Source organism: Telmatherina bonti, assembly GCF_933228915.1.
Source record: "Telmatherina bonti genome assembly, chromosome: 13".
Lineage (NCBI taxonomy): Eukaryota > Metazoa > Chordata > Actinopteri > Atheriniformes > Telmatherinidae > Telmatherina > Telmatherina bonti.
In genome coordinates this window covers 341,069-353,118 of record NC_136611.1, presented here as the reverse complement: position 1 = coordinate 353,118, position 12,050 = coordinate 341,069, and the positions used below count along the sequence as shown (strand labels likewise).

At 45.6% G+C, this 12,050-nt stretch overlaps 1 protein-coding gene across 6 annotated transcripts in view; it reads left to right on the top strand.

Annotated features, from left to right (window-relative positions):
* LOC306764394 (extracellular matrix organizing protein FRAS1-like) overlaps positions 1-12,050 on the top strand; it is a 623,368-nt gene that overhangs the window by 507,060 nt on the left and 104,258 nt on the right. For all 6 annotated transcript variants that reach the window (XR_013771547.1, XR_013771548.1, XM_079251555.1 and 3 more), the window contains 4 exons: positions 798-1,061; positions 1,251-1,439; positions 8,094-8,213; positions 9,618-9,797. Coding sequence is in view for 4 of the 6 variants with exons in the window: in XM_079251555.1 (XP_079107681.1) it covers positions 798-1,061; positions 1,251-1,439; positions 8,094-8,213; positions 9,618-9,797 (753 nt within the window). In the remaining 2 variants the exon portion in view is untranslated. The remainder of the gene's footprint in view (positions 1-797; positions 1,062-1,250; positions 1,440-8,093; positions 8,214-9,617; positions 9,798-12,050) is intronic.

Below are 12,050 nucleotides of genomic sequence, written 5' to 3'. Positions count from 1 at the left end.
GCTGCATGACTTCTAACTAGGACCAGATAAAATGAGCACATCACCCCAAGTTTTACCCCGATTTTATCTTCTCTCCACTGACTGCCTGTACATTTTAGAATCAATTTAAAGATCTTAATGTTTGTTTTTAAAGCTTTAAGTGGACTGGCTATTCAATACATTACCGAATGCTTACACATTTACACCCCAGTGCGCACTTTGAGGTCTCAGGGTCAGTCCCAGCTTGTAGTGCCTAAGATGAGACTGAAGACTAGAGGGGACAGGGTATTCTCCGTAGTCGGTCCGAGACTTTGGACTCTGTTCCTTCATGTCTGAGCTGCCCCAACAGTGCAGTGCTTAGAGTGTCATCTAAAGGCCACTTTTATTCTTTGGTTTCTTACACAGCATGAGTAGTGTGGTCCTATGTGTCTTTTAATTGTTTTTTTTTTTGTTGTTGTTCTTTTTAGTTATTCTATCAGGTATTTATTTATTTTAAATTGTTTTACCTATTACTATTTTAATGACATTATTTTTTTTTTTTTTACTTTTATTTTATAATTTTGACTCTGTGCAGCACATTGGAAACATTCTGTTTTTTAAATTGTGCTTTATAAATAATGTGGATTGGATCCTGGAGTTTTGAGTTTGATGTGAAAATCAAATATAGCAGAAGCATCTCCTTCATTTGTACAAAGACCATTTTCACCCAGAACTGAGATAATCGCAGCACTTCCCCAGATGGCTTTATCAATTAACATCCTGTGTGTCCATCAATGTTGTGTTCACATATCACATTTAATCCTATTTTAACCTTTCAGGTAAACTGCGCAGACGTCAATTTTACTCTCAGCCACTGGAAAACGGGAGAGTCCTCGCGCAGGGCTCCACCTTCACCTACCAGGACGTATTGGATGAGCTTCTGGTCTATACACCACAGACAGTCAATGGGGGAACTGACGAGTTGGGCTTCACTCTGACTGATGGCATTAACACCTACACGGGCCGTCTGGAGTTCACCATGGATGTTTGGAAGAGTGAAGGGCCTCGAATGACAGTCAACAGAGGCTTGCAGATTCAAGCAGGTAGACTTGAGTGATATCAGCTCCTCTGTTTGGGTAGGAAATGGAAGTAAATACTCCTTTCTGTTGATTGTGTGAAACTTGAAATGAGGGCCTTGGTAAGGTTTTGAACTGGAAATCTTTACTTATTGCCTCAGTAAGGGCCCTGAGCTTTCAGCTTAAATCCAGATGTGTGGTTGTGTGATTTTATAGGGTCATCCTCAAAGATCACAGAACAGAATCTAAAGGGTTCAGACATCGACTCGGAGAGCGCCAAGCTGCGCTACATCCTCACCAAAGACCCTCAGGTGGGCAAACTGCTGCTCAGCCAGAGAAGCCGGGTGGAAAAGGTTTCAGTCAAAGGTCCGGTTCAGAGTTTCACTCAGGATGATGTCAACAAAGGTGACAACTTTGTGCTTTTTTCTTGTTTTTGTTGTTGTGTTCTGAAGTCTTTCTCTGTTTAAATTCCATACTTGTTTTTGAACTGTTCAGAGATCTCAAATACTGGTCCTCTATGGCCACTGTTCAATATGTTCTAGATGTTTTCTGCTCCAGCAGAAATTCTGCAGCTCAAAGGACCCATTACTTTGAGTCAGGTTTGTTGAAGCAGCTAAACATCTAAAACTTTCAGGACAGTGGTCACCGAGGATCAATGTCCTGATTTAATAGCAAAGTCATTCCTGTTAAATATATGTGTTGCAAAGAAAACAGCAAATGACCAATAAATTCAGCATCCCTCCCACTACTGAAAGATCAGGTAGGAATGTCGAAAGCAGTTAGTTGTTACATTGCATAATAATAAGGGGCATCGATCCTGTAACTAATGGCCCTTTTCCATTAGTATCAGCTTGTCTCAATTTAAGTTTCTTCGGCCCAATTTGTAGGGTTTTCCACTCAACTTTAGTACCGGTTTACCAGTACTTTTTTGGTAACTCCTCAGCCCAGGTTCTAAGCAAACTGAATTGGGTTGTGTATGACATTGCCAGACTGCATGCCACTATTGGTCAGGGGCTTGGCCAATCATAGGTCAGGTCCAATGAGTGACATCACTGGAAGAACGACTCCAACTTGCAAGTTGTTTACATTACGTGCCAGGCGATGGTGCAACAAAAGTCTGTTCCGTGGTCCAACACTGAGGTGGAGACATTTCTTTGCTTGGTTGCTGAGGAAAGGATCCAGAGGGAACAAGATGAAATGAGAAAATCTATCAAGATCTTTCCGACTCAATGCCTACAGGTACCAAAGGAGTTTTCAGCAGTGTCGAGAGAAGCTGAAAAAGCTCAAAAATGACTATCGGCAGGTCAAGGACTACAATGGTTGGAGTTGATCAAACAGATGAGACTGGAAGTGGTTCCAACAAATGGATACGATTTATGGTCAGTGACCGGCGAGCCACAGACCAAGTAGCAGATTGCCTCTAGGTCCCCCTGTGTTGTTATAGAACTTGTCGTGGACAACACTGATGTCACAGTGATTTCACACAAACCCCGCCCATTTTAAACCTGGTACTAAATTGTAATGGAAAAGAAGCAGGACCAAGCTGAGACGAGTTGAGGCGAGTTTAGTTGAGACAAGCCAATACTAATAGAAAAAAAAGGCATCTAGCTCAAGGTTAGTTTAAAAAATTTAAATTTACTGAGAGGATTGCCTCTTGAAATGATACATCTCGTTTTCAAGAGGGTCCTCAACACAGACAGACTGATACAGATAACAATACAATCCTTACTTAGACATAAGCACAGCATTCACACTAGACAAAAGCTCTCTAAGCGCCCCTATAAACCCAACCCTCGGTACAAGCAAAATAAAATACATTTACCAGAAAAGTACAGTATATTCATGGACATACATATTTAAATAACAATAGTGATGGGCCATTGCACAGCATAACTCAAAATAAAATTGTGTAGAAGAATACAACATCAGAGACAAGAGCAAGTTATTTTTCTAAGCAGCTGAATGTAGCTGTCCTGAACTTTGCTGAGAAGTGATGGACACAGGTAAATTGTTCCAGTCTGATGGGGCTTTGAATTTGAATGCTCGACACCCAAATTCTTTCTTAAATTTGGGAACATAAAAAAACAAGTGCTCAGTCTGTCAGAGGTTATATGAGGGCCCAAATGGGATTAGAAATTGTTTTAAATATAATGGATAACGAAGATAGGGATATTAAAAAATTGAAGCCAATGAAAATGTCTTCTTGATATTAATGCCAACCAGTTTAGTGATGCGTACATGTGACAATGATGTGTTCTGTAAGGACACCTCAGTACAAATCTACACAGACTATGATGAATGACATTGAGAGAATGGAGGTTTGTACCCGAGGTGTTCTGGTAAACAACATCAGCATAGTCAAGTATTGGAAGAATTAACTGAGTAATAATTCTCTTTCTGTGAGAAAAGGTACAGCAATTGATAGAAGAATAAAGAGATCTCAAGCAATTGGATAGTTTTTTTTGTAAGTGAATCTATATGTGTTCTAAATGTCAGCTGGGAATCGAGATAAATACCAAGGTATTTAAACTCATCAACTTAAACCATTGGCAAACCATCAAGAAAATTGATTGAAAATTCATTTGACTGATTGTTGGGCCTCAGGTTAAATAGCATACCGTATGACTTTTTCTTATTAAATAAGAGCTTGTTATGAACAAACCATTTTTGAACCATGCCGAAATCTGACTTTAATGAATGCTGAATATGGGACATATCACAACTGGAAGAGTAAATTACGGTTTCATCTGCATATAAATGAATTTGAGAACTAAAGCAAGTTTGTGGTAAATCATTTATAATATAGAAAATAATAAAGGACTTAAAGAGGAACCTTGAGGTACACCCTTGTCCACAGTCCTGAAATCTGAAAGATTTCCCTGATAAGCAATACACTGACGTCTACGATGGAGATATGAGTTAAACCAGAGCAGCGCTTGTCTTGATAAACCAATAGCATACAGTTTGTCTAATAGTGAATAATGATCAACAAAATCAAATGCTTTGGTTAAATCAAGAAATCTAGCGTCTGTTTTCATGTTGGCATTATATGAGGATTTTTTATTCTATTCTACAGTCATTTAACAGACACTTTTATTCAAAGCGACTTACATCTGAGTGAGAACAACACAAGCATGAAATAAAACAGTAGAGGACATCGTAGGAAGGTGCTGGTGGACTGTCCAGTTGGACGCAGGTCCTTCCATGAAGTGCTACAGGCTTCTTTTTTTTTTTTTGTTTGTTTATTTGTTTACTCCCTTCCTACCCCATAATGCCACCTATATTACAATACAAAGAATTAATATCATAAAGTTTGTTGCAAAGAACTGGGCTAAGTTCTCCAACTTTCCAACAAATACAGCTATACTAATTGTTGAAGTTCTCCTTGAAGAGCTGAGTCTTCAGCTGGGTCTTAAAAGTAGACAGGGACTCTGCAGAGCGGACAGAGTTTGGGAGATCATTCCACCATCGTGGAACAACAGAGGAAAAGAGTCTGGCTGGTGATTTAGTCCCATGTATTGGTGGTAACACGAGGCGTCTTTCACTGGTGGAACGTAGCTGTGGAGAGGGAGTGTAGGTCTGGATTAGGGAGTGAAGGTAGACGGGAGACGTTTGAGTTATTGTTTTGTTGTTAAACCAGAAGCAAAGCTTTGAATTTGATGCGTGGTGCGACCAGAAGCCAGTGAAGAGCGATTAGCAGCGGAGTGATATGAGCTCGTTTGGGTTGGTTGAAAACCAGACGCGCTGCTGGTTCTGGATCATCTGCAGAGGTTTAACCAGCATGCAGGCAGACCTGCCAGTAGGGAACTGCAGTAATCGATGTGTGAGATGACCAGAACCTGAACCAGAAGCTGAGTCGTGTGTTCTGTCAGGTACGTCTGATTCTCTTGATGTTGTAGAGAGCATATCGACAGGTACAGGCAACCGAGGCAACATGGACCTTAAAGGTCAGCCGGTCATCCATCATGACACCCAGATTCCAGGCAGCAGACGTAGGAACAAGTGTGATAGAGTGGAGCTTCACACTTAATTGCGGATGTAAGGAAGGATCAGCTGGACAGACAATGAGCTCTGTCTTGGACAGATTGAGGTGGCGATCCTTCATCCATGCAGAGATATCAGCAAGGCAAGCTGATATTCTCAGAGAAACGTTGTGTCGTCTGGTGGGAAGGAAAGGAAAAGCTGAGTGTCATCTGCATAGTAGTGGTAGGAGAAGCTGTAAGAGCTTCTAACTGCACCGAGTGAGGAGGTGGATAGTGGATCTGGTCCAGCAGGACCAGGACTGACCAGTGGATCTGGTCCAGCAGGACCAGGACTGACCAGTGGATCTGGTCCAGCAGGACCAGGACTGACCAGTGGATCTGGTCCAGCAGGATCAGGACTGAGGACTGACCAGTGGATCTGGTCCAGCAGGATCAGGACTGACCGGTGGATCCGGTCCAGCAGGACCAGGACTGAGGACTGACCAGTGGATCTGGTCCAGCAGGATCAGGACTGACCAGTGGATCTGGTCCAGCAGGACCAGGACTGACCAGTGGATCTGGTCCAGCAGGATCAGGACTGAGGATTGACCAGTGGATCTGGTCCAGCAGCACCAGGACTGAGGACTGACCAGTGGATCTGGTCCAGCAGGACCAGGACTGACCAGTGGATCTGGTGTTAGGGAACCAGTAGCAGACAGGAGACCAGTTCCAGTGGAATGGCCTCGCCTAAAGCCAGACTGATGTGGATCTAACTGGTTTCTATCATGGAGGAACTGGGAGACTGAAGACGACCCGCTCCAGTAGTGTGGACATGAACGGCACCAGTGGGACCAGCCGGTAGTTTCCAACCTGGACTGGGTTGAGTGTGGGTTTCTTCAGCAGCGGGGTGACCCGAGCTTGCTGGAAGACAGAGGGAAAGACAGCGGATTCCAGAGAGGAGATGATAATATGGGTCACTGCAGATTGATTGGAGGTAAAATGCTCTGCAGGATGTCGGTAGGGACCGGATCCAGAGGACAGATAGTGGCTTTAGAGTTGACTAGAAGTTTAGAGACTTGGTCCTCATTCAGAGGGCAGAAAGAGCAAAGTGAGGCACCACTAGCTGGATGTGGTGGACTGAGCTGGTCAGGCTCAGAGAAGTGATTCCTGATGGTAGCAACCTTTTCAGTAAAACAGGAAGCCAACATGTCTGCAGTCAGCGTGGCGGGAGGCTGAGCAGCTGCTGGAGAAAGAAGACAGTTAAAGGCCATGAACAGCTGCCGTGTGTTGGGAGCTTTGTGGATCTGCTTCTGATAGAAGTCTATGTTGGCAGCCGTCAGGCTGGATGTGAAGACTGAGAGGTTCTGCTGGGACTCTGACAAGTCAGGGACTTCTTTTCTTTCTGCTGGCCTGAGACCTGCTCTGTGACGTCTCAGTGAGCCATGGACTGGGAGGGTTTAGTCTGGCTGCTTTAGACAGCAGAGGACAGAGTTTGTCCAGAGAGGATCAGAGTGTTTCTGGAGCCTCATTAGTAGACAGTGAGGAGAAGTCTGAATCAGAGGGCAGGGTAGAGTTAACCTCATCAGGCAGCTGTGCAGGACTTAGAGATCTCAGGTTTCTGCGGTAGGAAACCGTCCTCGGAGCCTCTTCAGCACCATGAGAGAGAAGGGCTGAGAATGTGACCAGGAGGTGGTCTGAGAGGTGCAGCAGAGTGACAGACAGATCCACTGTGGACCAGTTCCTGGTCAGGACCAGATCCATAGTGTTGGAGGAGTCTGGACCAGTCTGAGACTGAAGGAGGTGATAAGGTCCATAAAGTCATTTCCTTTTTTGCTGATGTTCATGTCTCCATGGCAACCAGCGGTGTGACATCATCAGGTGTGTCAGAGAGTAAGACGTCCATCTCAGAGATAACGTGGTTCATGTTGCCTCCTGGAGGGCGATATATGACCTGAATGTAATGATGCTAAAGAGACTTTTACTGCGTGATACTCGAGTGCTGAGCAGGTCGCCATGGGAAGGAAAAAGTTCCATGTTTTAGACAGCAGAATGTCCGTTCCTCCTCCTCGTTCAGCAGAGCGAGGTATCTGGGTGAAACCTGCATCGACAGAGAGGACAGCAGGAGTAGCTGTGTTTTCTGGAAGGATCCCAGTCTAGGTCAGGACCTGGACCTGGATGTCGGAGACTGACATCAGTGAACTGATGAACTATGTTTTGTTTACCGCAAACTGTCGGACGGGGATGGGTTGGCAGCACATGGTATTATGAGCTTAGTTGTGGCTGGCCATGCCTTCGCTCAGTGGACTTGCAGGTCTACACCCTTAGTGGTCTTACCAGACATGGGCTGACACAATGGCTGACACTTCAGCACACCTGGGCTGCTAAAGTACCTGAGGCTGACTCAGCCGAGTCCACTCAGCGGGATTTCACAGCCGGCTGAAAACGCCTCTTTCTGCTTGGCCCCAGCAGTGAACAGGGAGCGTGACCCGCGTCTCGGACTCAGCTGTAATGGATCTCAGAGCGAAGCGCTAACGACAGAGCCCGACACCAGCAGAGCAAACAAAGACCCCGATCCACGACAGAAACTCCTGCAAGAAATCACCCAACTGACTGGACCACTACGCTTAAAAACAGCGCTTGTAAATTAATATTCATTTTTTTTATTTCATTCCAGATATTTTCCTGCATTCTTTTTGTTTGTGTATGAATGAAAATAAATGCAGTTTTTAAGGATTTAATAAAATCAATTACTCCCAGAAGCATCATGGAGTCTAATCTCAGGCTGCTTGGATGTGGTGTCACCCCCTTCCAGCCAACATGAGAAACACTTTGCTTTAAACTGTTTTCCTGTTTTTACACGTTGCTGCGTGAATCTTTTTTCTTTGGTAGGAAAAACATAGCAGTTTAATTTTTACTGAAGAATCGTGGCTACATAATTTGATAATCTGTTTAACTTTACATCCAGCGATTGTTTGTTTCCTCAGGACAGAAAAGCTTCTGAAGAGCAACAGAATAAACTGCAGTGTGTTGATGCTTCATTTCTTCAGCTGCTCTTAAAGTCTCAGCGTTAAGTCAACAATTGCTGCTTGTCTTGCAGGCCTGCTGCAGTACAGCCATGAAAAAGGCGAGAAGGGAGGCAGTCTGTCTTTCAAGTTCAACCTGGTCGATCCAGAAGGCAACAAACTGATTGAGCAGTCCTTCTTCATCAGTGTGCTTGGTAGGTTTTCCTCCAGCAGTCGCCTGCAGTACTATAAAAAGGTTAAATGTTCTCTCTTTAACGAAGCAGTTACTGCAGATTTATGTCGTTGTCCTGCACTCTCACTGATCTACATCCTGCATTCAGATATATGCAACGCTGCCTGTTTCACAAACCACTGGTGCATTTAATAAATTATATAAATATGTAGAAATATGTTCACTTTCATATGTGTGTTTCTGATGATTCTTTAATTTGGTATTTTAGACATTAAAATATTATCATACATAAATACTCACGGTTCTTTAGGGGAACATGTAAGATACACAGACAGGCAGGATTTTTCTTGTTCTCCACTGAATCAAACTCCGATAGGTACTTTTATTTTGATTTTTGACTAGTTGTGCTTTTATTGATCAGCTTGTTTTTAACATTAGTGAACCATTACATGAAAACTACTCTCAAATAAAATGCATAATACTGATTTTCTTGTTAATAGGACACATTTGAAAAGGTGGAAATATTGGAAATGACAGGTATCACTTAGTTCCTACAGTTCAGAAACAGCAAATATAAACAGCGTAAGGCCATGTAGTTTATTCTCTGTAATATAATGATTACTAAGCTTAAAAGTGGTCCTAATACCAGGACATGGACAAGGTCCTGGGCTCCCAAGAATTACAGATAAGAATGTCTCCACTGCTGAATGCACACAGGACAGGCATTAAGTCATGGAAGGATGGGTTCAGTGCTGATGCCTGCAGCTGATTCAGACAATGGAAGCATGATTGATTGTGATGTTGGGCAGCTGACCAGTGTGTACATCCAATTAGAAAGAAATACTTATACACACACACAAAGCAAAATGTAGTCTTGTAAAAGACATCCGTGTGAATATAATTCACCAGTAAGCAGGGGAAGGTCTGTGCAACACAGCAACTCCGAAGGATCAGAAGTAAAGCCACGAAAAGGAAGAATAAAAAAAAAACAAAAAACCTCCTTGTGTGGTTCAGCAGGACAGGAGCAGCTGGAGACTGCAGATTGGATGTCCCACTTTTCAAACTTTTTTCTGCATATTCACATTATTTCTTCCTTTTTTTCTTTGTAAAGCGGTTTATTTCACTTCTGCCACTCTGCCCGCTGATAAACCTCTCCAACTTTATCAGTCTTTTGCACATGTACCATCACCAACCACCAGTTTTCTACTTGCTTTATATTGGCTGCTCTTATCTTCTCTGTCTGAATCACTGTCAGCTTTTTCCTTCCTCACTGCTCCAGTTTATCTTGTTTTTCATCAGCATGAAATATTTACTCCCAGTACTTCATCTGGATTAATGGATTTTTTCAAAAAGGTTTCCCTGATAAATCTGCTTGAGCTGGGACCGGTTTTCCTGTACAGACTAACCTTCATTTGGTCTCTTCTAGAGGACCGTCATCCTCCATCTGTGGTAGTGAATAAAGGTCTAGTGCTGGATGAGAACTCCATGAAGAAGCTGACCACGCTGCAGCTGTCGGCCAGCGATCAGGATAGCGAGCCGGGCGAGCTCATGTATCGTATCACCAAGCAGAGCAACTTGGGTCACCTGGAACACTCCGTCAATCCAGGTAGGCAGAGGAGGAAGCAGCATGTTGGCACATCACTGTCCTTTAGGTCATGAATGTAAAAATTGCATCAGCCAAGTGGGTCATATCAAGGTAACATGATCTAAAACCACACCACATTAAAAAAAAAAAACTTTCTCCATTAATAAACACAATTATCTTCTTTGATATGTAATTTCTAAACTTAATAAAATAGAAAGCAAAAACTTGAAAAAAAGGTTTCTCATTTAAATATTTATTCAAATGGGCAATTTATTCAATTACAGCTTTGCAATGTTTCTAAAATCTCTAGTTACCCTGGTAATACCATCCATCCATCCATCTTCTGCCGCTTATCCGGGGTCGGGTCGCGGGGGCAGCAGCCTAAGCAGGGAAGCCCAGACTTCCCTCTCCCCAGCCACATTTACCAACTCTGCGGGGGGGATCCCGAGGCGTTCCCAGGCCAGCCGAGAGATATAATCCCTCCAGCGTGTCCTGGGTCTTCCCCGGGGTCTCCTCCCAGAGGGACGTTCCTGGAACACCTCACCAGGGAGGTCCAGGAGGCATCCTGACCAGATGCCCGAGCCACCTCAACTGGTTCCTCTTGATGCGGAGGAGCAGCGGCTCTACTCTGTTCTCCTCCCGGATGACCGAGCTCCTCACCCTATCTCTAAGGGAGAGCCCGGCCACCCTGCGGAGGAAACCCATTTCAGCCGCCTGTATACGAGATCTCCTTCTTTCGGTCACGACCCACAGCTCATGACCATAGGTGAGGGTAGGAACGTAGATCGGCTGGTAAATGGAGAGCTTCGCCTTCTGGCTCAGCTCCTTCTTCACCACGACAGACCGGCGCAGAGTCCGCATTACTGCAGACGCCGCACCGATCCATCTGTCGATCTCGCGCTCCATCCTTCCCTCACTCGTGAACAAGACCCCGAGATATTTAAACTCCTCCACTTGAGGCAGGACCTGACTCCCGACCCGGAGAGGGCAATCCACCCTATTCCGGCTGAGGACCATGGTCTCAGATCTGGAGGTGCTGATTAACATCCCAGCCGCTTCACACTCGGCCACGAATCGCTCAAGCGAGAGCTGGAGATCACGACCAGATGAAGCCAACAGAACCACGTCATCTGCAAAAAGCAGGGACCCAATCCTGAGGCCACCAAGTCGGATCCCCTCAACACCTCGGCTGCGCCTAGAAATTCTGTCCATATAAGTTATGAACAGAATCGGTGATAAAGGGCAGCCTTGGCGGAGTCCAACCCTCACCGGAAACGAATCCAACTTACTACCGGCAATGCGGACCAAGCTCTGACACCTGTCGTACAGGGACCGGACAGCTCGTACAAGGGGGTCCGGTACCCCATACTCCCGGAGTACCCCCCACAGGAGCCCCCGGGGGACACGGTCGAATGCCTTCTCCAGGTCCACAAAACACATGTAGACATGGTTGGGCAAACTCCCATGCCCCCTCCAGGACCCCAAAGAGGGTATAGAGCTGGTCCACTGTTCCGCGACCAGGACGAAAACCACACTGCTCCTCCACAATCCGAGATTCCACTATCCAGCGGACCCTCCTCTCCAGGACCCCTGAATAGACCTTACCAGGGAGGCTGAGGAGTGTGATTCCCCTGTAATTGGAACACACCCTCCGGTCCCCCTTCTTAAAAAGGGGGACCACCACCCCAGTCTGCCAATCCAGCGGTACTGTCCCCGATGTCCACGCAATGCTGCAGAGACGTGTCAGCCAGGACAGCCCCACAGCATCCAGAGCCTTAAGGAACTCCGGGCGGATCTCATCCACCCCCGGGGCCTTGCCGCCAAGGAGCTTTTTGACCACCTCAGTGACTTCAGCCCCAGAGATAGGAGAGTCCACCCCTGAGTCCACCAGCTCTGCTTCCTCATCGGAAGACGTGTTGGTAGGATTGAGGAGGTCTTTGAAGTATTCCCTCCACCGACCCACAACGTCCCGAGTTGAGGTCAGCAGCTCCCCATCTCCACTGTACACAGTATTGATGGAGCACTGCTTCCCCCTCCTGAGCCGCCGGATGGTGGACCAGAATCTCCTCGAAGCCGTCCGGAAGTCTTTCTCCATGGCCTCACCGAACTCCTCCCACGCCCGAGTTTTTGCCTTGGCAACAGCCGAAGCCGCATGCTGCTTAGCCTGTCGGTACCCATCAGCTGCCTCCAGAGTCCCACAGACCAAGAAGGCCCGATAGGACTCCTTCTTCAGCTTGACGGCATCCCTCACTGCTGGTGTCCACCAACGAGTCC